This window comes from Bacillus rossius, chromosome 8, assembly GCF_032445375.1.
Source record: "Bacillus rossius redtenbacheri isolate Brsri chromosome 8, Brsri_v3, whole genome shotgun sequence".
Lineage (NCBI taxonomy): Eukaryota > Metazoa > Arthropoda > Insecta > Phasmatodea > Bacillidae > Bacillus > Bacillus rossius.
The window spans coordinates 31,917,211-31,944,792 of record NC_086336.1 but is presented as its reverse complement, the minus strand read 5'-3'; the positions used below and the strand labels follow the sequence as shown (position 1 = coordinate 31,944,792).

The window sequence follows — 27,582 nt, the reverse complement described above, 5'->3', positions numbered from 1 at the left end:
CAAATAAAAATAGTTTCAAAAACATCCTTAGTTTTTTTTGGTGTGTATAGTTTGAAGTTTAATATTATGTATGTAGGCCTACGTAAATTCTTAAACATACAGTAATTTATTATTTTATTTAGATAATTATTCATAGGTAGGTAATAAGCTTTCTATTTGTTAATATTGTTATTATGGTAGATAGGAGTACAGTAAATGCCTACATTCTTATATTCCTTTATATTTCTTTCGATTTGGAGTGTTTCCGAGCCATTCGGGGTCCTCAACATCACCCCCCCCCCCCCCACCCCCCAGGTGGTTAAAGCGCCCCAAAATTTCGAAAGTTTAAAATTTTTTTAAAATCTATCTTTTTCGATTTTAAGTGTTTTCGAGCCATTCAGGGTCCTCGAAACCCCCACCCCCCTCAGGGAACAAAGCCCCAAAATTTCGACAATTTCAGGGATTTCAAATATCATTTCTTTCGAGATGGAGTTGTTCCAAACCATTCGAGGTCCTAAACATCCAGTTTCCGCAAAAGTGAAAGCCCCAAAATTTCGAAATATAAGAATATATATAATTGGATGTTGGCATGTATGACGTCGATAAACTCTTACATCGTTTGACCGATCGCCATGAAAGTTGGCACATCGAAGTGTTTTTATCATGGAGAAGGTTTTTATGCTGACAATCTTTTTTTTAACTCGCCGCTAGATGGCGCTGTAGCGCATCAACTTCTAAACCTTTCAACCGATCGCCATGGGTAAACAGAAAACCATAGGTCACAGATACACAAACAGTAATTATGTGTCATTTCTTAATGTCCACAACACTGGACATATCGCTATCCATTTTGCTGTAACTCGCGGACAATATATCACCCGGTGTTCAGCCCGGGCAAAGCCGGGTACTGCAGCTAGTTTACTATAAAAACAAATATTTCTATGTTGATGCACCTTGTCATGTTAACGCTGAAGTAATTTAGATTTGCTTTAACTGCAGTTATCTCACTGAATGCAGCCTTGGAATTTAAGGATCCTTTGGTTAAGGCTGCAAGGGGTAAAACACCTCACTATTCTGAAACAGCAAGGGTGCCAAATCAATCTCCATTGTTCTAATAATGATTCAAAGAACGTGATCATGACAGTCCTGATTGTTTCTCAGGCTCAGGGGTGGTCCTTCCCCCCCCCCCCCCTCCTAACACCTCCCAAATAACTCGCGCCATAACAAAAATAATCTACTCCAGACAGCTCCCGACATCAAAGTAAATTAGATTTTTGAATAAAAATAGCATTTTTTAGTGATAATTTACTATGTAATTGTTTTTTGTGTAACATATCTCTGTATACGGCATTTGGTAGGAGTAATTTTGTGAATGGACTGGAAGTCGCATGGGACGAAAATGTGTAACCACGGTGCTGCCATCTTTGGTTGATGACGCGAGCCAAAGTTCACTAAAGACAAAGAAATTTTTTGTAGTATTGACTGTTTAGTGAATTTAAACAAGATGGGCAGTATTTAAATACATTACTGGTCGAAAATAAGGTCTAAAACCAGGGTTCAGTATTATTTTTCAAGATTTTTGGTTTTTATGGTTGTCGTTTCATTACATAAATTACAATTTCTCTATGCTAATAAAATGATTCGATAGTCGATGTAGCGGCTCTGGTCACGAATTTTAGTTGTGGGCGCGGAAACTACGTGTGATTAGCATCCAGAAATGTAGTTGCACATATAATTTGCATATATGTATCACGCTGGGCATTATTTTAAAGAATTCTACGTTAAATATCGTGTCCGTGTATCGTATTAAACGTGTATTTGTAACATGAGAACACATTAATTTGCTCATTACTGAGGTTAGATCTTACATATATCTGGCGAGTACTGAAAGACTCATTCACATGTGTTTTGAAGTTGTACTTCTATAGGCGCGTTATGGAAAAATGATGAGAGTGAAGTGTTGCGATGCGCGCGCACCATGCAGCGAAATTTTCATTGAAAGATGACGGACCCTTGTGTATGAACATAAACTCATATTTAGACACTTTCATAAAAATTAGGGGACATACAAAACGTATGTGTGTGCCAAATGAAATTTTATGTTAGTGAAACTTCCTTGGAATATATTTGGTTAACTAAATAAGTCACAGTAAAGAGTAATTTAAAGTTAAAAAAAAACCAAGTATTCTGGTATTATAGCAATTATAACACATATTTTACTTATGTTGTCCCGTCAGGTTTCTTAGCACGGTTGTATGCGGATAGTGAGCAAAAGGATATTAGTGTAAAATTGGGCAATGGAAATTTTTTTTTACTTATTTTTAGTCACAGATTACTGGATTATAAAAATTGCTCTCTAAGAAAATATATATAAATACATATTATTTGTTTATCGTAATACATACACATATTTTTTTTAATAATATTGAATACTGAGTACTTATTTTTTTGTTACAATAAATTTCAAAATAGTTCAATGTCTTCAATCGCAAAGAATTTTAACATCTAACGCGCGTTCATAACTACACACTTTTTTTTTTTTTTTTTGGACTGGCCAATTGAAGGGCGCCGCCTGCCCAGGCACACATACGGTACGCAGGGCTTCAGGCAAGACAAAGCTATTTCAAAACTCAAAATATCCGAGTGCATAAAACGAACATTTAAGAATTTCGCTGAGGGCAGACAAGTTTGTGCAGTTTACCTGTACCGTGTTTTCAGATTAATTTTCAGGCATTTAACAACCGGTACAGATTCTTGAAAACACTCGAGGGACTTGCATTACTCCTGCATCTTCATTTATCCGCGGTATAATGTTACGGTCACCGCTCATATACACGACGAGAAGACTGGGTGTCAGTACATAGGCGACACCGCGCTAGAAGCACCAGCGAGCCTCACTAGCACCTTTGAATATATATACTGTATAGAAGTCGCGAGTGGATAGGATTTACTCTACGTTTTTCAGAAGCGTATGATGAGCAGCTTGGGAACTTCACCGCTGCAGTGCGCTGCCGTAACGCCCTGTATCGTCTTAGTTGTAATTTACACGTTCGAGCGCAGCACTGTCGCCCGCTGTCATTCCACGCACCACCCACTAATCATTCACTGCAGCTCAAGGTCGTTCAACGAGAGGGGGAAGGGGTGTTTGAAGAGTTCGACACTTGTCCGCTAGGGACCACCACAAGTCGATGCCCTAGAGATGGTGGCGATTGCGGCGGTGAATTAACCAACTACCTCAAAACCTTATTAGAAATGTTAACCTGGGCTGGCGACTTCTATACAGTATATATATTCAAAGCTAGCACACACAACGCCCCGACCAGAAGGTGTTCCATGCCCCCCGATGAACCCTGGGGTGTAAGCTGGGTCCACCGCTGCGCAGGCTGCAGAGCATGCGGTGCGGCTTCGTGGGCAGGGAGCCCATGGTGTGCTGTCCTCGGGGCGCCTTCGACAGCCCCTTCGAGGGCCCGCAGCTGGGGCCTCCTCCAGGGGTGTCCGGCGCCGAGCCGGCGGCGACGACCCAGCGACCGCCGCGGCAGCCGGCGGCGACGTGCGGCCAGCCCGCCGTCAGGGCGAGGTCCCGCGGGCTCGGCTCGCACCCCTGGGTGGCCCGCGTCGGCTTCGTCCGCACGCGTGAGTGCCATCTCTGGGCGGGCACTCGCACGGCCACTGGGCATTCTGCACGCCAGTGTCGAGTGTACGGCAATCAGTGGGTGTCCGCAGGCGGCGCACACCGTGTGTGAGAGTGTGAGAGAGTGAGTGACTTTGTGAATGCGGCGGAAGTCAAGGAACGGGAATGTGCAACAACGTCGGGGCTGCCATCTGTGGCGTATGACGCTAACCAAAATTTCAATAAAGAAAAAAGGAACAAACATGCCTTATAGTAGTAACTGTTTAGTGAATTTTAACAAAATGCACAGTATTTTAATAATAATAATTCCTTGTCTAAAATCAAGTCCAAAGCCGGGTTTTAGTAATTTTTTCCAAGTCTTTTTCGTTATAATTTTTTTTTTTAATTTTCCCCCGTAAATCAAATGATTCGATAATCGACGGCTGCTCCGGCAGCGAATTCTAGCGGAAAATGCGGAACTGAATGTGATACACGTCCAGAAATGTAGTTGAAATCACAATTTACGTTTGTTTTTACACGCCTGGCATTATTTTAAAGAATTATACGTGGAATTTCGTGTCGGAGGCCTGAGTTTTGTATTATCAGTGTATTTGAAATATGAGAACATATGAATTTGCACGTTACTGAGTTTGGAAGTCACACACATCATTTGGTGTTGTACAAGGAATGTTGCCTGTTAGGTATACAAGGGTAAAAGTGAGTCAATTTACACTCGCTAAAAGTATTTTAAAATCCATACAGTTTCTGTAAAATTACACACGCCCTTTTGGTTTATTATTAAAATTATTGTTTATTATTATGTGTTATTTTAGTTTATGTTCATTAATTTTTTATTAGGAAATTGTGGGTGTAAAACTATCGGACGAAAAATTATTTACACGGGAACTCAGGATTTTTTTTACAACAATGTCGAGTTTGTAGTGTGTCAACCAAATTGGGTATAAAATTACACTATGTAGTGGTAATTTTGAACAAGTAATGTGAAAAACATGTAAATAAATGGGTATGTGTTTTTTTCCCCGAACTAAATAAGAAAAATGTAAAAATACACTAATACCAAATGTGTAAATTTACACAAATTTATTTCCAGAGCATCTAGGAGAGGTTGGGTAAAGCATGTTCTCTGGGTGGCCGAGGAGTCCCAGGGAGAGATGAGAGGTGCGGTCCAGTGCCAATCCGTGCTTCAGCATGTTGTGAGATGCTGCGATGGGCTGCCGCAGACTCTCCCTGGAGCCGGACGTTCGCTGAAGCCCGGCCCACGTTCAAACAGCTTGCATGTTTCCCTGCGGACTCCAGGGAGTCCATGTTTATTCACTGGTGGACGTGAAGGATTTGTGCCGTTTGGACCGGACTGGTTTTCAGTTTCTACTCGGTGATTCTTCCATAGGCCAATAATGTACATGTTAGATTTTTTTTCAGTTCACCTGTGAATTCTCGAGAGACCTGCTTTGTGCACTCTAAGAAAAGTTGTCGAAAAACTATTTAAAAAAATCGCTTCTAAAGTTTTAGCTACAACGGGCATAAACGTTTAGCGTGACACCAGCCTTACCATCTCGTCCACTCAGTTAATGTCGCAATATCATAAACTGTTTAGTTACTAATATTTCGTGGTTTTTCAAATGATTATAAATAAATTTATAATAAAACAACTTTTAAATTTTTATACTACTTAACAATTCATCATTTAATGGTTCTTCTGAACTTAAAAGCATATACCAAGCGAGGTGGTGTGATACAAAATGTGACTCGTTTTCAGGAGGAATTGGATTTTATTCCTGCTCCAGACATCCTGACTGGTTTCCCCGGTTTGTGCCCCTTTGTTAAAGTTAAAATAGTAAAGCAGCACAAATAACAAAAAAAATTGGGGTCAGTAGAGGCGAGGATGTACTAGTTATGAAAATAATTTTATTTATTTATTTGGCGCCAGCCAACAGACATGACCCAAAACTTGCTTGCATGTGCAAATACGTAGACGAAAGCAGATGTAGAAGAAGAATAAAATGCGAAACAAAAGGGAAATGCTGACATTTGTATCCTAGCTTTCAGTTACAGTCACTTTACATAACAATACTGTTAGACGAAAAAGAGATTTACTAAAATAATAAAATAATCTATTACACGCATTTTGTTTATCTAAGTTGTCGTTAGTAGTATTGTTGACAGTGTTCTGCTAGTACATATAAAAAAATAAGAAACTCAGGCTGCATTGAGGACTGACAGCAGCATACAGCTGTGACGTCAGAACCAACCCACTTTATTCCCGTTGTCGTGAGGCCATCACTTGTCCAGCCTTTCTTGCTGCGTTATACTAGGCGAAAGCTACAAGAAAAAGAAGCTACGAATCACTATGACACAATGTTACAGGTTTGATAAACTGATCTAAATATGTACCACAATGTCGTGGGTTGTTTCCAGGCTCCTCTCCGTCGCGGGCCGGACAAATAGACTACCCATGCTGCGGCTCCATCATCTCCAGGACCACGATCCTCACGGCAGCCCACTGCGCCATGGCCAACTCCAGTTCCTCCAAGCTGTGAGTACCGCGGATCTGGGACTCCAGGAGACCTACAAGCTAGTGGCAGTTCAGATGGGTCTCAAGTTCTGTACATCTAACAGCCCAGAGTGAGAACCAGCTTTTGAAGCAGTTTAGGGCCAACCCGCTAGATAACTGCTATATTACTAACTTAAGGCCCCCCACACATTATAAGTCCAGCTCTCACTTCAAACGGCTCAGTCCGAACTGACAGTTTGGACTGAACTGAAGTCTTCCCAAACACACGATCAGTTTTCTGGTTGCTGTTGTTGTTGGATGCATCGTTTCATCGTAGAATACGGAAGAAACTGCCGCCGTCTCACAGGGGCACTTGGTGGCGCGAACGAGTGCAAGTGCAACGCAGAGCGGCGCCTCGGAACGGCCCGAACACCACCGGAGGGTCGATTGCTGCCCGAGTGGCAATCGAATATTACTGAGACGGTACTTTCATTTGTGTCTTCCGATGGTAAATTAATGTTAGAAATTCTTTTATTACAAAAAGTAATGTTGCAAAATGTAACAACTCTGTTGAATTCGCATGACTACATCAGAAAAATGGCTCGACCTGACCCACTGCGCACGGATGAGAAACAGGACTCGGGAGTTCATCAGCTATCGGCGCGGTTAGCTGCGTGTGTCGCTCCGCGCAGCCCTTCAAGCTTTGTGTACGGTTTTCATCTCAGCAATGGAGGACGTTTTCTGCATGGCTAGCCTCTCGGTCGGCCCGAATTCACCGACCGCATCACCTTATCGTGCGGCGTCTTCGTAGGGACTTTTTCTTTGTGTTACGCAGCTCTTTGTTCAACCGGGGCGCGGGTTACGCTCCAGGACTTCAGCCACGAGCATTTCCCATCGAGCGACTTCGCTGTTTCGCCCGCACAGGGCCGCCGCGTAAGGCGATACGTGCCACGTCACTATTTTCGTTAAGACGGCCCGAGGACTTCGGGACCCGCCCTCTTACCACCCACCAGTTAATTTAGCGCCGTATGCCAATGGTTATTCTGTATCTTACGTAATTCTTGCACCACGATAGCATGGCTTTGCCGATTTATTATGTTGTGGTTCCAGAATGTTTTTAGTGGCTTTGATCGTCCGGGCAGTCCGCCGTGCTGCGTATTTGTTACGTCATTATTGTTTGACTATGTTCAGTTCCTTATGGTTACGTAGCCCCTCGTAAAGGTGCGGTACGGCAGCTAGTTCTAAGTTACGCTACGTTTGTGCGGAGAGACCTCGCGTCTAGTGAACACTATGGACCAGGAGCACCTGCGTCGTGAGTAGTCGTGATTAAGGCCGTGTGCCCCTGAGGACGGTACGACCAGTTTCGCCCGTCATCACGACCTGGAAGCAACCAGAACCGACGCGTCCTGACGAACCCCGCGCCAAGTATAGCGCTTTGTATTGGTGAACGCACGGAATAAAACCAATCAAAGCAGATTTCGCGGTGTTGGTCTGGTTGTGTGCGTGTGTCAACGCGCCGTCAACCCAGCGTCCCCGGTGGCTGCAAACAGCCGGGGGAGCCCCGGTTTGGTCATTAACTCCTTCCTGCCTGTCACCCCGAGACCAGTCTCGCTCTGCCTGCGAACCAGCCCGCAGGATCGGTGGTGTAGGCTAGCTGGCGCCCTCAGCGGTCGTCAACCCATCACCGACTCCGTCAACCATATCACCGACTCCGGCGAGACGACAGAACACAACCAATGCACCATTTCAGCCGTCACTGGAAAACGAAATTCTAACGCACATTAAAGTAACGTCACGTGCGGAACGCATGAAAAATGAATTTTTTTTCTTCTGATCGTAAAGTCTATGGTGCCTGCGAATTTCATCACTTTGAAGTAACGTATATGTCGAGCGTGATTGTTTAGGAGATTATTTTATTCGTTTCACGTCCACTTCGTCACTTTGTAGTGAGTCCAGCATGATTATTTACTTTTGTGAAAACTGTGGTAGGAAATATTGTTATTCGAGAACTTGTTTTTTTTTTTTTTTTTTTTTTTTTTTAATATAGCGATAAACTGTGTGTTAATTTTGTGTATTTTTACGTTCCAGCAATCAGGATAGTAATAACATGACAGTCACTGAATGTTGCTTTTCAAATATGGATTGTCCCATCTGAACATGTCGCAGCTTGTAAGCAATGTCTTGGGTCCCAATGATCCGTACTCATCAATACTAATATTATAAATGCGAAAGTAACTCTGTCTGTCTGTCTGTCTGTCTATTTGTTTGTTACCTTTTCCCGGCTGAACGGCTGAACGGAAAGTTATGAAATTTGGCAAGGAGATAGATTATATCCTGGGGATGGACATAGACTATCTTTTGTCTAAAAAAATAATCTTTAAACGGGTTAAAAAAAATATATCTTAATTTTATGTAATGTGTGTCATAGATATACAAACTGTTAGTGTCATTCCTCTATGCCTGCCGAGCAATTGCTTTCAAGCCATTACGTTACGTTTTTCTATTGTAAGGAACTAAGTAGAGAGTAAGAAAAAAATAAAGATCTTGACAGTTTGTAATGTCGCCATATTTGTTTCAATTTTCAATACCGTTTTTGTATATTACAATTTAAATTGCAGAAAAAAATCATGTTTCATAAACACATAAATAGTGAGTGTGTGTCATTTCTCTATGTCCACGAGGTCTCGCCACGTCAATTTTCTCCTTGGGGCGAACCCGTCCGCTTAATTAAATAAACAACTTTTATCGTTGAATGATTTCATGATTTATTTAATGAAAATCTGCTCTCATAAAAAAGTAAGCTTTATAGACATTCAATAGGTCTCTCTCTCTCTCTCTCTCTCTCTCTCTCTCTCTCTCTGAAGGTCAATCTATGAATCGTTACAAATTTATTACCTTTTTTTTTTTAGTTTTATTTGATACAATATGATTTCACTAAAAATAATTTTCTACCCCTTCCTATTTTAATTTCCACATTACGAAGTTTCACTTCTTCCGCGCGGAGGGACTCCACGCAATATTTTTGCATGCAATTAAAAACTATTTTTTAATGATGCCAAAGATGTATAACTTCTCATGCGCGTACCTAAGTACACGCACCCATATTTTAAATTTAATTTCTTCTGTATATATTTTTTCTCCCTACCTAGGGCACTCATAATTCTTTTAAATTTCAATGTCATTTGAGTTGTACAATTTTGTTTTGTCAAATTGGTCATTATTTAAACTTTGCTTCATTTTGGAAACATACGTATTTTAGGTATTAAGACAAATAAAAAAAATTACCCCCCCCCCCCCAGGTGGTTAAAGCCCCAAAATTTCGAAAGTTTAAAATTTTTTTAAAATTTTTCTCTTTCGATTTTAAGTGTTTTCGAGCCATTCAGGGTCCTCGAAACCCCCGCCACACACTGGGAAATAGCCCCAAAATTTCGATAATTTTAGGAATTTCAAATATCATTTGTTTCGAGATGGAGTGTTCCGAAACATTCCAGGTCCTGAACCTCCACCCCCTCCCCCCCTCCCACAAACGTGAAAGCCACAAAATTTCGAAAAATTGGAGGAAATTATATTAAAATTAAGTCATTACGAACTAAATTGTCCGGGGCAGGGTGGAACTTTTACCCAAAGTCTACTTCCCACCCTATTTTGAGGGAGGGGGGGGGAGTGCAAAACCCCAAAATTACGAAAAATTTCAAAAATTTCTCAAATTTAAGTATCCGTTATTACTATTTTGAGTGTTTCCGAGCCATTCGGGGTCCTCAAACTACCCTCTCCCCACAAGGAGTCAAAGACCCAATAATAAAAAAATTTCCCAAAATTTCGAAAACCTATTCTCTTTCGATATGAAGTGTTTACGAGCCATTCGGGGTGCTCAAAATCACCCCCCTCCCCCTTCTCAGGAGTCAAAGCCCCAAAATTTAAAAAAATTAAAAAAATCATTCTCTTTCGATTTTTAGTGTTTCCCTGCCATTCAGGGTCCTCAAAATCACCCCTCCCCCTCTGGGGACAAAGCCTAAAAATCTCGAAAATTTCAGGAATTTCAAATATCATTTCTTTCGAGATGGAGTTGTTCCAAACCATTCGAGGTCCTGAACATCCACTTTCTACAAAAGTGAAAGCCCAAAAATTTCGAAATATAAGAATATATATATATAATTCGATGTTGGCATGTATGACGTCGATAAACTCTTACACCGTTTGACCGATCGCCATGAAAGTTGGCACATCGAAGTGTTTTTATCATGAAGAAGGTTTTTATGCTATCCATTTTTTTTGTAACTCGCCGCTAGATGGCGCTGTAGCGCATCAACTTCTAAACCTTTCAACCGATCGCCATGAGCAAACAGAAAATCATAGGTCACAGATACACAAACAGTAATTATGAGTCATTTCTTAACGTCCAACACACTGGACATATCGCTATCCAATTTGCTGTAACTCGCGGACAATATATAACCCGGTGTTCAGCCCGGGCAAAGCCGGGTACTGCAGCTAGTAGGTAATATTTTGCAAAGCATTTTCTTAACCGCTGTACAGACATTTTTCATTTTGGCCGTCTGTTTTTTATGTAAAAACAAAAAAAAAATGTTCGTTTAATATCTGAGTTTTACCCGAAGGTTACGTTGCCTCTCCCCTATATAACCCATCCCTTTTCAATAACTCCTACACCTCAATGTGCAACCTCTGTTGTGAAAACTTTCTTGACACGAAGCTCTCCTTTAGTTTTAAATGTAATTTGTCCATGAATTCCATGAGGCTAAATCAAATGACTATCGTCTTAAGAATGGTAGAAGTGGTGGCAATAACACGTACTAAGCTTTCAACCTCCACTTTCGAAATCTTTCAAAAATGTTGGCCTTCCATTCAAACTTTATCGAAGCCACCTTACAGATTTCTGTAAGTCTTTCTGAAAGACATTTATTAGAATTATTTTCATGTCATACTTTTTTTTAAAAGGTAACAGAGTAGTATAGGATAGGGCATACTGGGACACGGCTTCTGGCTGAGGTGCCTGAGGTGCCGACCGCCATCTTGGATTGTGACGTCACGGCGGCCATCTTGGATGAGTGTAACGGGACACAGCGTAACGGGACAAGTTTGACCTTGACATTTGACCCTCAAAATTTGCCAAAATTGGGCAAGAATTGCCCAAAATTCCTCAAAAATCGTCAAAATTTCCATTTCTGTGAAAAAAATTCCGCCAAAAAATCTTAAAAAATTCCTCAATTAAAAAATTTCTCTTTTCGAGGGAAAAATTCCCGTTTAGAGGGAAAATTTCCCGCTTTTAGTCCTTAAAAATCCCAGCGGCTAGAAATGTCCATATAGCGGATTAAGCATCCATGTCGACAGCCGCAGATAAGCCTTTGACGTCAACATGGATGATGACGTCACCGTTTCAATTTCCGTTACGGCCGCCATCTTTAACTTTTTTATTTATTATCCGATTTTAATGTTTTTTTTTTAAATTATAAAAAAAATTAAATAATAAAATTTTAATGAATTATTCATAAAAATCATACATTAACGACACAGAGCTCGGAGTCCTCGGTTCGAACCCGGCGAGTGCAAAAAAAATAATTAAAAATGGCGACCGATCCTTCCTTCACAGTGGACGCAGGCATACTGACTCCCACCACTTTTTTTCAAAGCATATATATCGTCAGCTGGTATGACGTCATGTCCGCCATCTTGTCTTCGATGCTGGAAGCCATCATCATCAATGTATCGTCGGCGAGAGTGCGCTGACGTCATGTTAGTTTAATTCTTACCCGCTATAGTGCAGTAATCATTTATTATGGAGGTGCCCCCCCGCCATCTTGAAATTCGGCCGCCATCTTGAAATCATGTAATAATGTAGCTAGAAAAGCGGGAAAAAATCCAAAATTCATTAAATAAATCACTCATTAACTTACATATTGATTCGATCGATTCCTGTCCTCGGTTCGTTACCCGATCGATGCAATAATGTTTAATTTATGTAAAAAAAATAATTTCCATGAACATGTTTAAAATTCGTAAAGAGACTTTAAATCATCTACAACCATCATCCTATCAGACATCAAGACCACCATCTTGAAATCATGTAATAATGTAACTAGAAAAGTGGGAAAAAATCCAAAATTCATTAAAAAAATTTGTAATCCATATAATGATTGATTGGATCGACTAAGGTCCTCGGCTCGATCCCTGGCCGATACAAAACAACTTTAATAAAAAAAATACTAAAAAAGTGTTAGGTTTGAGAAAATAAAAACACCACAAGATCTTTTAAAAAAATTTTATTACATAAATTCAATACACTACTACAAGTACAAAAAAACACTGACAAATTACCAAAAGCCTTTTGGATTCCTCGATTCAAACAGTCTTCTTATTGTACGGACTAAGCCTTTTACATGACTTTAAATGTCTATCCAATCCGGTCATCACCACAGCCAGAGACGGACTGAAGTTCTGGAACTTATATATTCTCATTAGCCGGTACAACACATGAGTCAAATCAATAACCATGTTCATTATACGTCTCGGAGCATTTTTTATAATGACGATGTAAGCTATCGAGACGTGAAATTAGTTAATTGCACTTATCCCTGAAATTGTATTCTTTGAACATTATTAGAACAACCGCTTCTTTCATGTTTGCGAGCATTTGAGGTGATAGTAAATGATGCACCACAGTATTTGCACTGATGCGAAGTACGCTCTTCATTAATTGAAGTATTCAAAGCTGATGAAACTTCAGCTGATGGTGGAACAGCACATATCGAAGTCTCCTCCAGTGTTGTCAGAGGCGTTGCCAACGGGATCTGCTCCAACATCGTCGGCGCCGACGTCATGGTTCCCGTAGTCGATGGTACATCCTCCATCGAGTACGACGTTAAAGTCGGTAAAGATGCCATCGAAGTCTCAAGAACAGGCAATTACACGACTTATGCACCAGAAGAAACAAACTAGGTGATCCGTACACCGTCGACGGCAGTAACAAACTGAGCGTCCTGCTGTCTAGGACTCGTTTATATACATTAACCGGTTTGAATAACACGCTAGTCAAATCAAGAACAATTTACTAATATACTAGAGTCAAAACAACATTAAAAAAATAGAAGCACCATCAACAAAAAAGGAAGCACATTTGGAAGCACCATCAAAAAAGGAAAAACAATAGGAAGCACCGTCAACGAAAAGGCAGCACATTTGGAAGAACCGACTACGAAAAGGCAGCACATTTGGAAGCACCGACAACGAAAAGATAGCACCGCCATCGAAATGGCAGCACATTTGGAAGCACCGACTACGAAAAGGCAGCACAATTGGCAGCACCGACAACGAAAAGGCAGCTCATTTGGAAGCACCGACTACGAAAAGGCAGCACATTTGGCAGCACCGACAACGAAAAGGCAGCACATTTGGAAGCACCGACTACGAAAAGGCAGCACATTTGGAAGCACCGACAACGAAAAGGCAGCACATTTGGAAGCACCGACAACGAAAAGGCAGCACATTTGGAAGCACCATCATCGAAAAGGCAGCACATTTGGAAGCTCCATCAACAAAAAAAAAAGGCAAAAAGGAAGCACAAGTTACGAGATCTTAGTCTTAGTTAGAAATTAGAATACAAGAAATAAAAACATTAAATTCTTATAATTTAAATTATTTATTTTATTGCTTTACATTATAAAAATGCAAGTAAAACAAGCCATTATTGTATGTAGCCAGCATTCCTCAGTTCCTTGAGTATGAAGGATATTTCTTTGATGCACGAATAATTTCCTGCACAAAGCGAACCATGTAGAAGTCTTAGCCGGTCAACTAATATGTTTGGATGTTTCCATGATGTGTAATCAATCTCTTCTACCACCATCTTCCTTGCACCTTTATAATAAATATAATGATCTCTGGTGTCTTCATTTATACCACCAACCTCAGGGTAACTTTCATGTTTGAGACGGTGATCTTCACAAGCTTGATCAGATTTATTTAATATATCACGTCGTTTACACCGTTTCGGCCTCAGGACACCGCCACATTCTTCGATCTTGTCAGCTCTAGGTGCTTCATGACAGTCTATGTATTTGTCAACAGCCTCAGAGTCACTGTAACAATCACCGTAGAAGGCATCGTGTTCACCCAGATTATCGTAATAATTCGATGTTGATGATGTTGATGTGTCTTCATCGTCTTCATGCTTCCTTTTTAGGAGTCCATCATTTTTACAAAGTAGGAAAGATCTACTTGAATTCGGCTGGAATATATACTCAGTTTTCACGTTAAGGATTCTTTCATTGTCTTCATTCTTCCGTAAATCATCAACCTCCTTCAATTTAAGTTCTTTGTCGAGATCGGAAGAGCCAAGAAAATTATTGTCGTAATGCAAATCACTCTTCCTTAGGCTAGTAGATTCATCGTTGTCCTCTAGCTTGTACGCAGGCTTGGCGCTACAAGTTCTGCCATGTCTTTTAAGGCTCTCTCTCCGCGTAAACGACTTGCTACATCGAACACAACTTATCATATTGCGCAGTGTATTTTTAACACAGTCATTCTTCTCGTGTTGTGTTTTATTCTTTCTCAAGATAAACTCTTTACTGCAAAACTTACACCTTTGTTCTTTCGATACAGCGTCAGATCCAAAATCGGAATTCATATTAGTTACTGAGACTAATGCCAGATACCAATTGAGTGTTTTAAATTAGATCCAATACTTAAATAGAAATTTTTTCATATTTCATCAGCGAGAATTAATATATCTCATGCAAAAGTACTTTATGCATGTAGTTCTGCTTTTAAACAACAGATGTCGCCACATGTTGCTTGCAGGTAAATAAAATTTAGTTATTTTATGCGGGATGCGGGTTGCTCACTAACGATCGCAAAAGAAGGATGGCTTCGCTAGACTCCAAGGAAAGGGAAGTTCGTCTTGCATGTTGGTGCTCCACAGATGTCTCATGGCGTAATATTAATTTGACTGAGTAATGATATTTGTTAATTCCACCTGATAAAAATATTGCAAGTTTTGATTTAGTAGCAGAAATTATCGAATTAAATGTAACTCCAAATAAAATGGCATGTCTCATTAGACAAAAAAAAATCCATGCAGAGAGCGGTTCCTCAGAATAGTCAGAAACACTTGAAGAAACCACAGGAATGATTGCAAGAACACGGGAAAAACCATCAAAATATTCACAAGAATAATCAGGAGCACACGGAGAAAACCATCATAATATTGGCAAGAATAATCAGTAGCACACGGAGAAAACCATCATAATATTGACCAGATTAATCAGAAGTACTCGGAGAAAACCACCACATGTTTTCATTGATATCATAATATTACAAGAAAAAATATTTAAAATTAAAAATAAATTAATAAAAAAATGAATTAAAAAATGCATAAATTTCTGGCTTGTACAAGAACTCTATCTTTGCTCAACAATGATAAGTTTACAAGCTATCAGAAACTGTTTATGCATTTTTTTATTTATTTTTTTAATTTTTTTATTAATTTATTTTTAATTTTAAATATTTTTTCTTGTAATTTTATGATATCAAGGAAAACATGTGGTTGTTTTCTCCGAGTTCTTCTGATTAATCTGGTCAATATTATGATGGTTTTCTCCGTGTGCTCCTGATTATTCTTGCCAATATTATGATGGTTTTCTCCGTGTGCTCCTGATTATTCTTGTCAATATTTTGATGGTTTTTCCCGTGTTCTTGCAATCATTCCTTTGGTTTCTTCAAGTGTTTCTAACTATTCTGAGGAACCGCTCTCTGCTTGGATTTTTTCTTTTTTGTCTAATGAGACATGCCATTTTATTTGGAGTTACATTTAATTCGATAATTTCTGCTACTAAATCAAAACTTGCAATATTTTTATCAGGTGGAATTAACAAATATCATTACTCAGTCAAATTAATATTACGCCATGAGACATCTGTGGAGCACCAACATGCAAGACGAACTTCCCTTTCCTTGGAGTCTAGCGAAGCCATCCTTCTTTTGCGATCGTTAGTGAGCAACCCGCATCCCGCATAAAATAACTAAATTTTATTTACCTGCAAGCAACATGTGGCGACATCTGTTGTTTAAAAGCAGAACTACATGCATAAAGTACTTTTGCATGAGATATATTAATTCTCGCTGATGAAATATGAAAAAATTTCTATTTAAGTATTGGATCTAATTTAAAACACTCAATTGGTATCTGGCATTAGTCTCAGTAACTAATATGAATTCCGATTTTGGATCTGACGCTGTATCGAAAGAACATAGGTGTAAGTTTTGCAGTAAAGAGTTTATCTTGAGAAAGAATAAAACACAACACGAGAAGAATGACTGTGTTAAAAATACACTGCGCAATATGATAAGTTGTGTTCGATGTAGCAAGTCGTTTACGCGGAGAGAGAGCCTAAAAAGACATGGCAGAACTTGTAGCGCCAAGCCTGCGTACAAGCTAGAGGACAACGATGAATCTACTAGCCTAAGGAAGAGTGATCTGCATTACGACAATAATTTTCTTGGCTCTTCCGATCTCGACAAAGAACTTAAATTGAAGGAGGTTGATGATTTACGGAAGAATGAAGACAATAAAAGAATCCTTAACGTGAAGAGTGAGTATATATTCCAGCCGAATTCAAGTAGATCTTTCCTACTTTGTAAAAATGATGGACTCCTAAAAAGGCAGCATGAAGACGATGAAGACACTTCAACATCATCAACATCGAATTATTACGATAATCTGGGTGAACACGATGCCTTCTACGGTGATTGTTACAGTGACTCTGAGGCTGTTGACAAATACATAGACTGTCATGAAGCACCTAGAGCTGACAAGATCGAAGAATGTGGCGGTGTCCTGAGGCCGAAACGGTGTTAACGACGTGATATATTAAATAAATCTGATCAAGCTTGTGATGATCACCGTCTCAAACATGAAAGTTACCCTGAGGTTGGTGGTAAAAATGAAGACACCATAGATCATAATATTTATTATAAAGGTGCAAGGAAGATGGTAGTAGAAGAGATTGATTACACATCATGGAAAGATCCAAACATATTAGTTGACCGGCTAAGACTTCTACATGGTTCGCTTTGTGCAGGAAACTATTCGTGCATCAAAGAAATATCCTTCATACTCAAGGAACTGAGGAATGCTGGCTACATGCAATAATGGCTTGTTTTACTTGCATTTGTATAATGTAAAGCAATAAAATAAATAATTTAAATTATAAGAATTTAATGTTTTTATTTCTTGTATTCTAATTTCTAACTAAGACTAAGATCTCGTAACTTGTGCTTCCTTTTTGCCTTTTTTTTTTGTTGATGGAGCTTCCAAATGTGCTGCCTTTTCGATGATGGTGCTTCCAAATGTGCTGCCTTTTCGTTGTCGGTGCTTCCAAATGTGCTGCTTTTTCGTTGTCGGTGCTTCCAAATGTGCTGCCTTTTCGTAGTCGGTGCTTCCAAATGTGCTGCCTTTTCGTTGTCGGTGCTGCCAAATGTGCTGCCTTTTCGTAGTCGGTGCTTCCAAATGAGCTGCCTTTTCGTTGTCGGTGCTGCCAAATGTGCTGCCTTTTCGTAGTCGGTGCTTCCAAATGTGCTGCCATTTCGATGGCGGTGCTATCTTTTCGTTGTCGGTGCTTCCAAATGTGCTGCCTTTTCGTAGTCGGTTCTTCCAAATGTGCTGCCTTTTCGTTGACGGTGCTTCCTATTGTTTTTCCTTTTTTGATGGTGCTTCCAAATGTGCTTCCTTTTTTGTTGATGGTGCATCTATTTTTTTAATGTTGTTTTGACTCTAGTATATTAGTAAATTGTTCTTGATTTGACTAGCGTATTATTCAAACCGGTTAATGTATATAAACGAGTCCTAGACAGCAGGACGCTCAGTTTGTTACTGCCGTCGACGGTGTACGGATCACCTAGTTTGTTTCTTCTGGTGCATAAGTCGTGTAATTGCCTGTTCTTGAGACTTCGATGGCATCTTTACCGACTTTAACGTCGTACTCGATGGAGGATGTACCATAGACTACGGGAACCATGACGTCGGCGCCGACGATGTTGGAGCAGATCCCGTTGGCAACGCCTCTGACAACACTGGAGGAGACTTCGATATGTGTTGTTCCACCATCAGCTGAAGTTTCATCAGCTTTGAATACTTCAATTAATGAAGAGCGTACTTCGCATCAGTGCAAATACTGTGGTGCATCATTTACTATCACCTCAAATGCTCGCAAACATGAAAGAAGCGGTTGTTCTAATAATGTTCAAAGAATACAATTTCAGGGATAAGTGCAATAAACTAATTTCACGTCTCGATAGCTTACATCGTCATTATAAAAAATGCTCCGAGACGTATAATGAACATGGTTATTGATTTGACTCATGTGTTGTACCGGCTAATGAGAATATATAAGTTCCAGAACTTCAGTCCGTCTCTGGCTGTGCTGATGACCGGATTGGATAGACATTTAAAGTCTTGTAAAAGGCTTAGTCCGTACAATAAGAAGACTGTTTGAATCGAGGAATCCAAAAGGCTTTTGGTAATTTGTCAGTGTTTTTTTGTACTTGTAGTAGTTTATAGAATTTATGTAATAAAATTTTTTTAAAAGAACTTGTGGTGTTTTTATTTTCTCAAACCTAACACTTTTTTAGTATTTTTTTTAATTAAAGTTGTTTTGTATCGGCCAGGGATCGAACCGAGGACCTTAGTCGATCCAATCAATCATTATATGGATTACAAATTTTTTTAATAAATTTTGGATTTTTTCCCGCTTTTATAGCTACATTATTACATGATTTCAAGATGGTGGTCTTGATGTCTGATAGGATGATGGTAGTAGATGATTTAAAGTCTCTTTACGAATTTTGAACATGGTTTATGGAAATTATTATTTTTTACATAAATTAAACATTATTGCATCGATCGGGTATCGAACCGAGGACAGGAATCGATCGAATCAATATGTAAGTTAATGAGTGATTTATTTAATGAATTTTATGATTTTTTCCCGCTTTTCTAGCTACATTATTACATTATTTCAAGATGGCGGCCGAATTTCAAGATGGCGGGGGGCACCTCCATAATAAATGATTACTGCACTCTAGCGGGTAAGAATTAAACTAACATGACGTCAGCGCACTCTCGCCGACGATACATTGATGATGATGGCTTCCAGCATCGAAGACAAGATGGCGGACATGACGTCATACCAGCTGACGATATATATGCTTTGAAAAAAAGTGGTGGGAGTCAGTATGCCTGCGTCCACTGTGAAGGAAGGATCGGTCGCCATTTTTAATTATTTTTTTGCACTCGCCGGGTTCGAACCGAGGACTCCGAGCTCCGTGTCGTTAATGTATGATTATTATGAATAATTTATTAAAATTTTATTATTTAATTTTTTTTTATAATTTTTAAATTTTTTTTATTAAAATCGGATAATAAATAAAAAAGTTAAAGATGGCGGCCGTAACGGAAATTGCAACTTTGGCGTCATCATCTATGATGACGTCAGAGGCTTATCTGCGGCTGTCGACATGGATGCTTAATCCGCTATATGGACATTTCTAGCCGTTGGGATTTGTAAGGACTAAAAACGGGAATTTTTCCCTCGAAACGGTAATTTTTCCTCGAAAAGAGAAATTTTTTAATTGAGGAATTTTTTGAGATTTTTTGGCGGAATTTTTTTCACAGAAATGGAAATTTTGACGATTTTTGAGGAATTTTGGGCAATTTTTGCCCAATTTTGGCAAATTTTGAGGGTCAAATGTCAAGGTCAAACTTGTCCCGTTACGCTGTGTCCCGTTACACTCATCCAAGATGGCCGCCGTGACGTCACAATCCAAGATGGCGGTCGGCACCTCAGGCACCTCAGCCAGAAGCCGTGTCCCAGTATGCCCTATCCTATACTACTTAACAGCATTCGGAATATTTTAAACATTATCTTTGGCAACAGGTTTCCAAAGAATAATTTTATAATCATACCAATTTTTCTTTTGCTGTGTGCGCAGTCTTCGAATAAAATGTAAATAAAATGGTCCTAAGTGTTTCGGTATTTAGTGGAAATTCGGATTTTTGGGACCAAGATATTTAATATAAGGATATTCGAGGTTCAGATGATCTAGACTCGCATGATCGAGACTCAGGAACTTACCTTGTTGATATTTCTCGTACAGAAATTAAACTCGCAAAAGGAATTTACCAGCATCAGATTCAGGGAAAATTAGTCCAACCGCAACGTGTAGCGAATCGTCGACACATGGCACCACAAGAAACACCAAGTTCGTAAATTTAATTTACTAGCCAGAAGTCGATAATTCTTACTTGCAGAGTCATTGATTAGTATAAATTCTCGTTAAAATACATTTATCTTTAGCTGGATAAATCTGATAATCATCACCCACTACTCCTTGTCGAATAACTCAAATGGCAAAAACTTACAGTTTTCGTTACATCGGTGAAATAATAAAAGTTGCGTCACGCAATAATTCCTCGATACAGCCAACAGCAAATTAAAACCATGCCCAAACAGTCACCAGTGACTTCTCCATTATACATGGGGAGCAGCGAAGGAATGCCATCGAATTGCACCAAGATGACATAAAAATATTTCTGCCAGAGAAATTTCACCGATCTCCCTCTTAGATAACTAAACGACGATTTGTATCCACCCACAACCGCACTACTCAACTGCCTTGCTTAACGACTGGTTTGAATGATCTTACTCATAATTAACTGTTTTTTGAGAAATGGTATACAATATGAGGGTTTGTGTCATGGATCTTCTGATCATAAAGTAGGAGAAAAAATGAATTCTGTGACTTGAACATAAATGATGATTTTTTGTATACTTAACAATTTATTTAGCTGGTGGTGATGAGATTGTATAGTCACATAAAGTTGATATAAGTATAGAAAGTGTGTTAGTAAGTAAGCTCAAGAAATTTAGAGTCCTTTAAAAAAATTGTTGATGAATTAATAAATTCTGGTTATGTCGAGTACTTACTGCGGCCTTTAGAATCTATCTGATAGTACTCTATGAACTGAATTAAATTTAAAGGTAACTATGAAAGGAACATAAATATAAATATTTTGTTAATTTTTTATTATATTTTAGTAGTGAGTTTTATATATTTTTTATTTAATACTGTTTGTTTACATTATTTATGTGATTTGATTGCAGTGATCATAGTGTGAACATAACCGAGGTGTATACCAAATGTATTTTGTGATATATTTACTGTGATACCAAGGCGGATAAATAATATATTGCTTGATAAGCATATTAAATAAAGTTTTGGTCAATATTATGCAAGTCTCTAATCGTTCTTAAGGGAGATGAGATTTGCCAACAAACTTAAAAAGGTTTAGTTGGAGATAATAAATGCTTGAATAAGTAAACAGGGGAAGAAGCTTCTTAATTGCTTAACTGCTTAAAAGGAGCACTGGTGCAGTGGAACAGTACTTTTATTCGGGAAGTGTCTAGTGTTTGGCTTGAAGCTCTGCACATTGGGGATATATGCAAGAGATTGCACGTCCCGTCTGCCCTGTTGTGTAGTGACCTGGCTTTATCCCCCTCTTTTGTTGTAAGACAATCTTATTTGAGTTAATTTGCGATTACATATTTCAAAGACCTGTAATGTATTTTGAAGAACATACTTTAATGCCTTGTCGTGAGTTGATCATGATAACCTTTTGTAAATTCTTTGCTGGACATAAGGAGAATAAATGTAACTACTTTACCCTCATTGTTTTCCTTAATGTCAATGCCTCCTGCATTGTCTCTGGATGGTGATTTCTAAATAAGGTCAAGTAAGGCTGGTGACACTGTGTATAGATTAAAAGCGCCAACCCTGAAACCACCGCTGACTATCCACGACGCACTCCAGCGCTCCCGTCTGTCCTGCTGTGTAGTACACCTGTTTGTACACCCCCTTTTGTTGTGAGACAATCTTATTTGAGTTAATATGTGGTCACATATGTAATTTATTTTTAAGATCACTATTTTAATGCCTTGTTGTGAGTTGGTCATAATAATCTTTTGTAAATTATTTTCTGGACATAAAGAGACTAACAGTAACTACTTTACTCTGGTTGTTTTCTTTAATGTTACTGCATTCTGCATTGTTCCTGGATAAGTAGATGAAAAGCGCCGGCGTGAGAGCCGGGCCCCGACTATCCACGACGCACCCCAGCGCCCAAGTGCGCCCGCTTGGCCGCAGGTACTCGGTGCGGGTGGGCGAGTACGACGGCTCGGCCGACCTGGACTGCACCGTGGAGTACTGCGGCCCGCCCGTGCAGGACGTGCGCATCAAGCGCGTGGTGCTGCACCCGGGCTTCGCCGCCAAGAGCTTCAGCGACGACGTGGCGCTGCTCGTGCTCCGCTCGCCGATCAACTACACCAGTGAGTTGCCAACTACACCAGTGAGTTGCCCGCCTTCAGTTCTCCGAGACCGCTGGTTACAACCTAGCGAGGGGTCTTCGTGAGTTCGCGGCCATCTTCGTGGGCTTACACACACTTGGGTTCAGGCCATCTTCGTGAGCTTACACACACTTGAGTTCAGGCCATCTTCGTGAGTTTACACACACTTGAGTCCAGGCCATCTTCGTGAGTTTACACACACTTGGGTTCAGGCCATCTTCGTGAGTTTACACACACTTGAGTTCAGGCCATCTTTGTGAGTTTACACACACTTGAGTACACTTACATTGAAAATGAATCAAAAGGTAAGTTCTTGGTATGTTAACAAAACTGGTTACCTCTGCACTCTTACTTTTTCGATGCGTGTACTTTCCCTTTGTTTAGAACGAAACATGCAACTCGAAAGTCACAACACGTCATGGTATCTACAAAGATTCTTCGTTTATTTGAGTTAAGTTTATTTTATGCAAAGGCCGTAAATTTGATGTGATTTCTAACAGTGTAGCTGCACACCTGTCCGTGGTTCATGGCCGTTATTTGTTCGTCCATTAAAATTTCGTTCGGCGCACCATGAGTGTTAAACAACGTTTAATAAGATATATCTAGGACTCAATCACGAAATTGCATCTTGACAAATTCCAGCAATTACTGATACATAATCTACCAATTTAACGTCCAAGTTTAGTAACAAGATAAAACATATAAAATATTGTATTAAATATAAAAAATTGAAAAATTATGCTTGAATGAAACTTCAACAAAATATAAAATTATGATCCAATTTTCGTAAGAAAAACTCAGTATTATCTGGAAAAATTATTTCATACACATATGCAAAAATAACCATAGCTATGTGTTGTATAAAGTTTAAAAAAATGTTTCTTTGTAGTATTACAAAATATTTATTGGCAACTGGTTTCCAAAGGAATCTTTTGTAAAAGTACATACATTTTTCTTCTGTGCAGAATGTGACATACCATAGATTCCTGAACTAAAGACCTTTCATTGAATTTGGAAATTGAGTTCAAATGAGTTGAATGGAGAAACACGTTCATGGGTTGGGAACACTATTTTCACTGTTAAAAGGCATTTCTTGCTAAATGCTATAACTATTTCTTAATATCTTTTCCAAACAGAAACACGTAGATTAGAAAAAGTTTACATGAATATTTTAGTGTTACACTGGTACACATAAAATATATTTTTTTTAATCTCTCATTGACCATTGCCTTATACATATATTTAAGGAGCAATGGAGCGCGAACACCTTATGAAGTCCTTCGTAAATTAAAACTGTTGCTTGTCAGTGTCAACCGGGAACGGAACACTATCACACAGGAAGATAAATAGTAAACGTTATACAAATTTACCAGAATTATTCAATCAGTATGTCACCAAAATAATTGTCGTGCCGCCTCAAAACTTTGTGCCATTTCTTGTAAACAATATTTTACCCTACCAACAATTTATAAACACCAACTTGTGTACGCTCTTCTGTAAAAGTTTGTAAAATGTTACTTTTTCTGTGACGCCATTAATTGTGCGATGTTAACTTAGTACCACCCTGGGTCTCCTTTACCTTGGTAGTTAATTTATTTTTTATTGACGTGAAACCATTCGAAATTCATTTTACAATTTACATGCAGACACCTTTCTTTAGGCCTATATTGTCAAATGTGATTCATTACAAGATACTCTGAATAATGTTCGCAGGCTTTCACGGCCATTGTCTGAAGTAGCTTGGCTTCTGGGTTGTATCCGTGTCCTTGGCGAATAATTCACCGATGTTTCGGTCGACATTGCAGTCGCCATCATCAGGGAGCAGTTACCTACTGAGTACCTAGTGAGTAGGTAACTGCTCCCTGATGATGGCGACTGCAATGTCGACAGAAACGTCGGTGAATTATTCGTCAAGGACACGGCTACAACCCAGAAGCCAAGCTACTTAAGATACTCTGAATTATGACATTCATTACAAAAAAAATACAAATTGTGTCCTTTTTCTTTCAGTTACAGCGCAGCCGATTTGTCTGCTCCAGAACCCGAAGGTGCCCCTGGTCGGAAGGCGCGCCACTCTGGTTGGGTGGGGTAAAACTCCTGGACAGAAGTGTGAGTAAAAAAAAACGAATTATGTACCTAAGAGAACCAACCAGCCGAAAGTCTGCTGGCGTAGTTGAACCTCAGAGCTCCGTCGATGTGTATTTTCAATGCAGTCCAAACGTAAGAAGTGGTAGTATGTGGTATGACTGGCACTCTTTTTATATCACTGCAGTTATATATATATATATATATATATATATATATATATATAAATCGTATTACCATACAGACATTTTGGTAGTTACTTTAGCTTTTACCTCTAAAAACCTAAAATATTCATAATCTAAAATTGTGATACTTGATTAGTGACAAGTATCTTAGCTCTGATTTATCTCTCGAAAATATTTTTGTCCTTTGCTTCACCTTATTTGCTTACCATATTACTTCTATTTTCATAATCGCATAAGGTTGATTGTGAAAGGAGTATTTTCTTTAAATTCGACCCAGCTACTCCAGTTGGACGTTAAGTGACAATGGGAAGTGAAGTCACCACGAATCGTTAGCTGAACGCGTTGTTTGAACGAACCGAAGGTAAGCCCTAACTTTTGGGGGGCCAAAATACCCATCGGTCGATGGATCGTCCCAAAACAACACTATACCTCTGCGGGATTTGTGTCAAGTTCATGGGTCTAATTTTTTTTTACTACCGGGCCTTAACACTCGGTCAATATGTTCATTAGAGATGGTCAGTCGCAATTATATAGTTCAGGGATATTGGGTAAGGAATCGGCAGTAGCCTGTAACATAGGAACCATCTTAGTAGTTTCCAACGGTGATTTTGGGAAATTACTATTTAAAAAAAAACGAAATCGGCATGGATGGACCAGGAGTATAGCGCTGGTCGTAACGAATGCGATCCCGTTTTGCCGCTGAGTCACCTAGTTTAGTGGCTCTATCTTCTATATCGGTATTACCCGCGGTGTTTTCTGGGACACAAGGAAGGAAAGAGAGAGGGTGAGGATGGAGGGACGGAGGCATGCGGTGGTGTGAAGAGCTCGGCTGGACGATGGTTTCTCCCGGCAGCCACCCCGGAGCGCCAGCAGCTGCAGGAGCTGCCCGTGGTGCCGGCGGACTCGTGCAAGAAGCTGTACAACGCCCTGGTGCCCATCTCCAGCAGGCAGCTGTGTGTCGGCGGAGAGGAGGGCAAGGACGCTTGCTCGGGCTTCGGCGGCGCGCCGCTGCTCTTGCTGGACCACATCGAGCGCAAGAAATACTACCAGGTGACCGTCCTGCGTCTGTTCAATCACACCCCACGTGCGACTGACGCGAAACATCTTGCTAAATTATGCTATTGCTCAAGTACACAAGTGTGCAATTATACTGCGTCATTTCTGCCTCTCCCTTGCCGTATCCTCTACCTGTTCTCTGCCTCTACCACGTACCTAACCATTCCCTTCATGCGATCGGAATTTTGGTTACGCTCGAAAATTGCAGTCCCCTCAGCAAAGAAGTTTCACTTCAAAAAAACTTTATTCAAGATTGGATAATATTTGCCATGACAAGCAATCAAGCTTGCAATGACAAGTATGTTAGTTTGCAGAAAGCTTCGTTCAAGAAGCTAACTAGTCTCCATGTGTAAAGCACGCAGTAATCTTGCCACAGAATCTAGATGCAGAAAACCAATCAAATTCAAGCCTTCGGCAAGCTTGTAGACAGCAGACTTTTAACTTAATGGTTAACTCAATGTTTTAATTACGCTCTATTCAGCTTTATGTGCCAGGCTTGCAAGGCGAGACTAATTCAAGCCAATAACAAGCTACGTGAGATTTGACCTTAAACACAAGAAAACACATCAACTTAGCTTGGCATTAAATTGCTCAGTATTTCTGCCAAAACTGTCTGCCAGAAGCGGATTCAAAACAAATAAAAAAGGACCTCGAAGGGCTGAATGCCTTCATGTTTTCTGAATAATAATGAGAAGAGTGATAATGTTACTTTCTGGATACGTGTTTCCCTCTCCTTCACGATACTTTGGATCCTTTTAATTTTGTTTGTATCCCATGTTCCGACTCCTGACTCTTGAACCAAGTATTGCGGATTCGATTTCCGTACCATGTCCAAGGATTTTTTAACTTGTGGAAAATTTCCTTTCCAGATTAATGCCTAGGTGTTAATTTGACACTTTTCTTCGATACTGTGGAGAGAAATTTAAAATGAATGAATTAATTATAAGGCTTACCATCACGTCGACATCAGAGTTATTAGATCTGATGAGGGATAATGAGATGCTAACGGGGAATTTAGGAATTATTAGGTGCAGGGAAATGGGAGTAGCTCGAGAAAACCCACCCGTTCAAGGCAACGTCCACCATTTTTCCCACTTGCAAAAGATCCTGGTCCGACCCCGCCGGAAATGGGACCTCAGATCGCCATGGTGAGAGGCCAGTGATCAAACACAATTTACCACCATAACCCCGTAATGATGAACCACCATAGAATATCACAGCCGTGAGCACATCGGGTGTGTCGTGGTGTCCACCACCGCGCCAATACCCGAGATCACTACATCGATCATCATGATTATATGTTTAGATTGCATGATAAGATGTTGCAAAGAAATTCTTAACAAAAAAAAGAGGGTTATCTGTAAAGTCGGTTTGCGGACGATAATTTTACGTGATAACTTCATAAGAAAACATTGATTAAAAATTGCATAGTTTTAATTTTCAAATATTTACAATTTTTGCAAATTTAATTTAAATAATTTGTTTAAATATAATAAAATCAATTAGTTAAAAAGCCCGCCTTAACCTATTTTATATTATAGAAGATTTTCTCGCACGATGGTTGGCCGGTTCTTGCGCGCTCGGCTCAGGCGGAACGTGACAATTATTCGTACGTGCAGCCGGCGTTCATCGTTTATAAGACGTTATCACGTCAAAAAGAAGTTGCTGTGTGTGTCACTTCATTGCCTGAAAAGTATTTCCTGGTGAATTTATACTAAGCATCTATTTCTGATAATTTTTCTA

The 27,582-nt window shown here is 39.6% G+C and overlaps 1 protein-coding gene across 1 annotated transcript in view; it reads left to right on the top strand.

The window, feature by feature from the left end:
* Positions 1-27,582, top strand: part of LOC134534707 (phenoloxidase-activating factor 3-like) — a 115,295-nt gene that overhangs the window by 81,288 nt on the left and 6,425 nt on the right. The window contains exons 3-7 of the mRNA XM_063373184.1: positions 3,362-3,612; positions 6,026-6,143; positions 22,314-22,495; positions 24,524-24,622; positions 25,637-25,833. Coding sequence (XP_063229254.1) covers positions 3,362-3,612; positions 6,026-6,143; positions 22,314-22,495; positions 24,524-24,622; positions 25,637-25,833 — 847 coding nt within the window. The remainder of the gene's footprint in view (positions 1-3,361; positions 3,613-6,025; positions 6,144-22,313; positions 22,496-24,523; positions 24,623-25,636; positions 25,834-27,582) is intronic.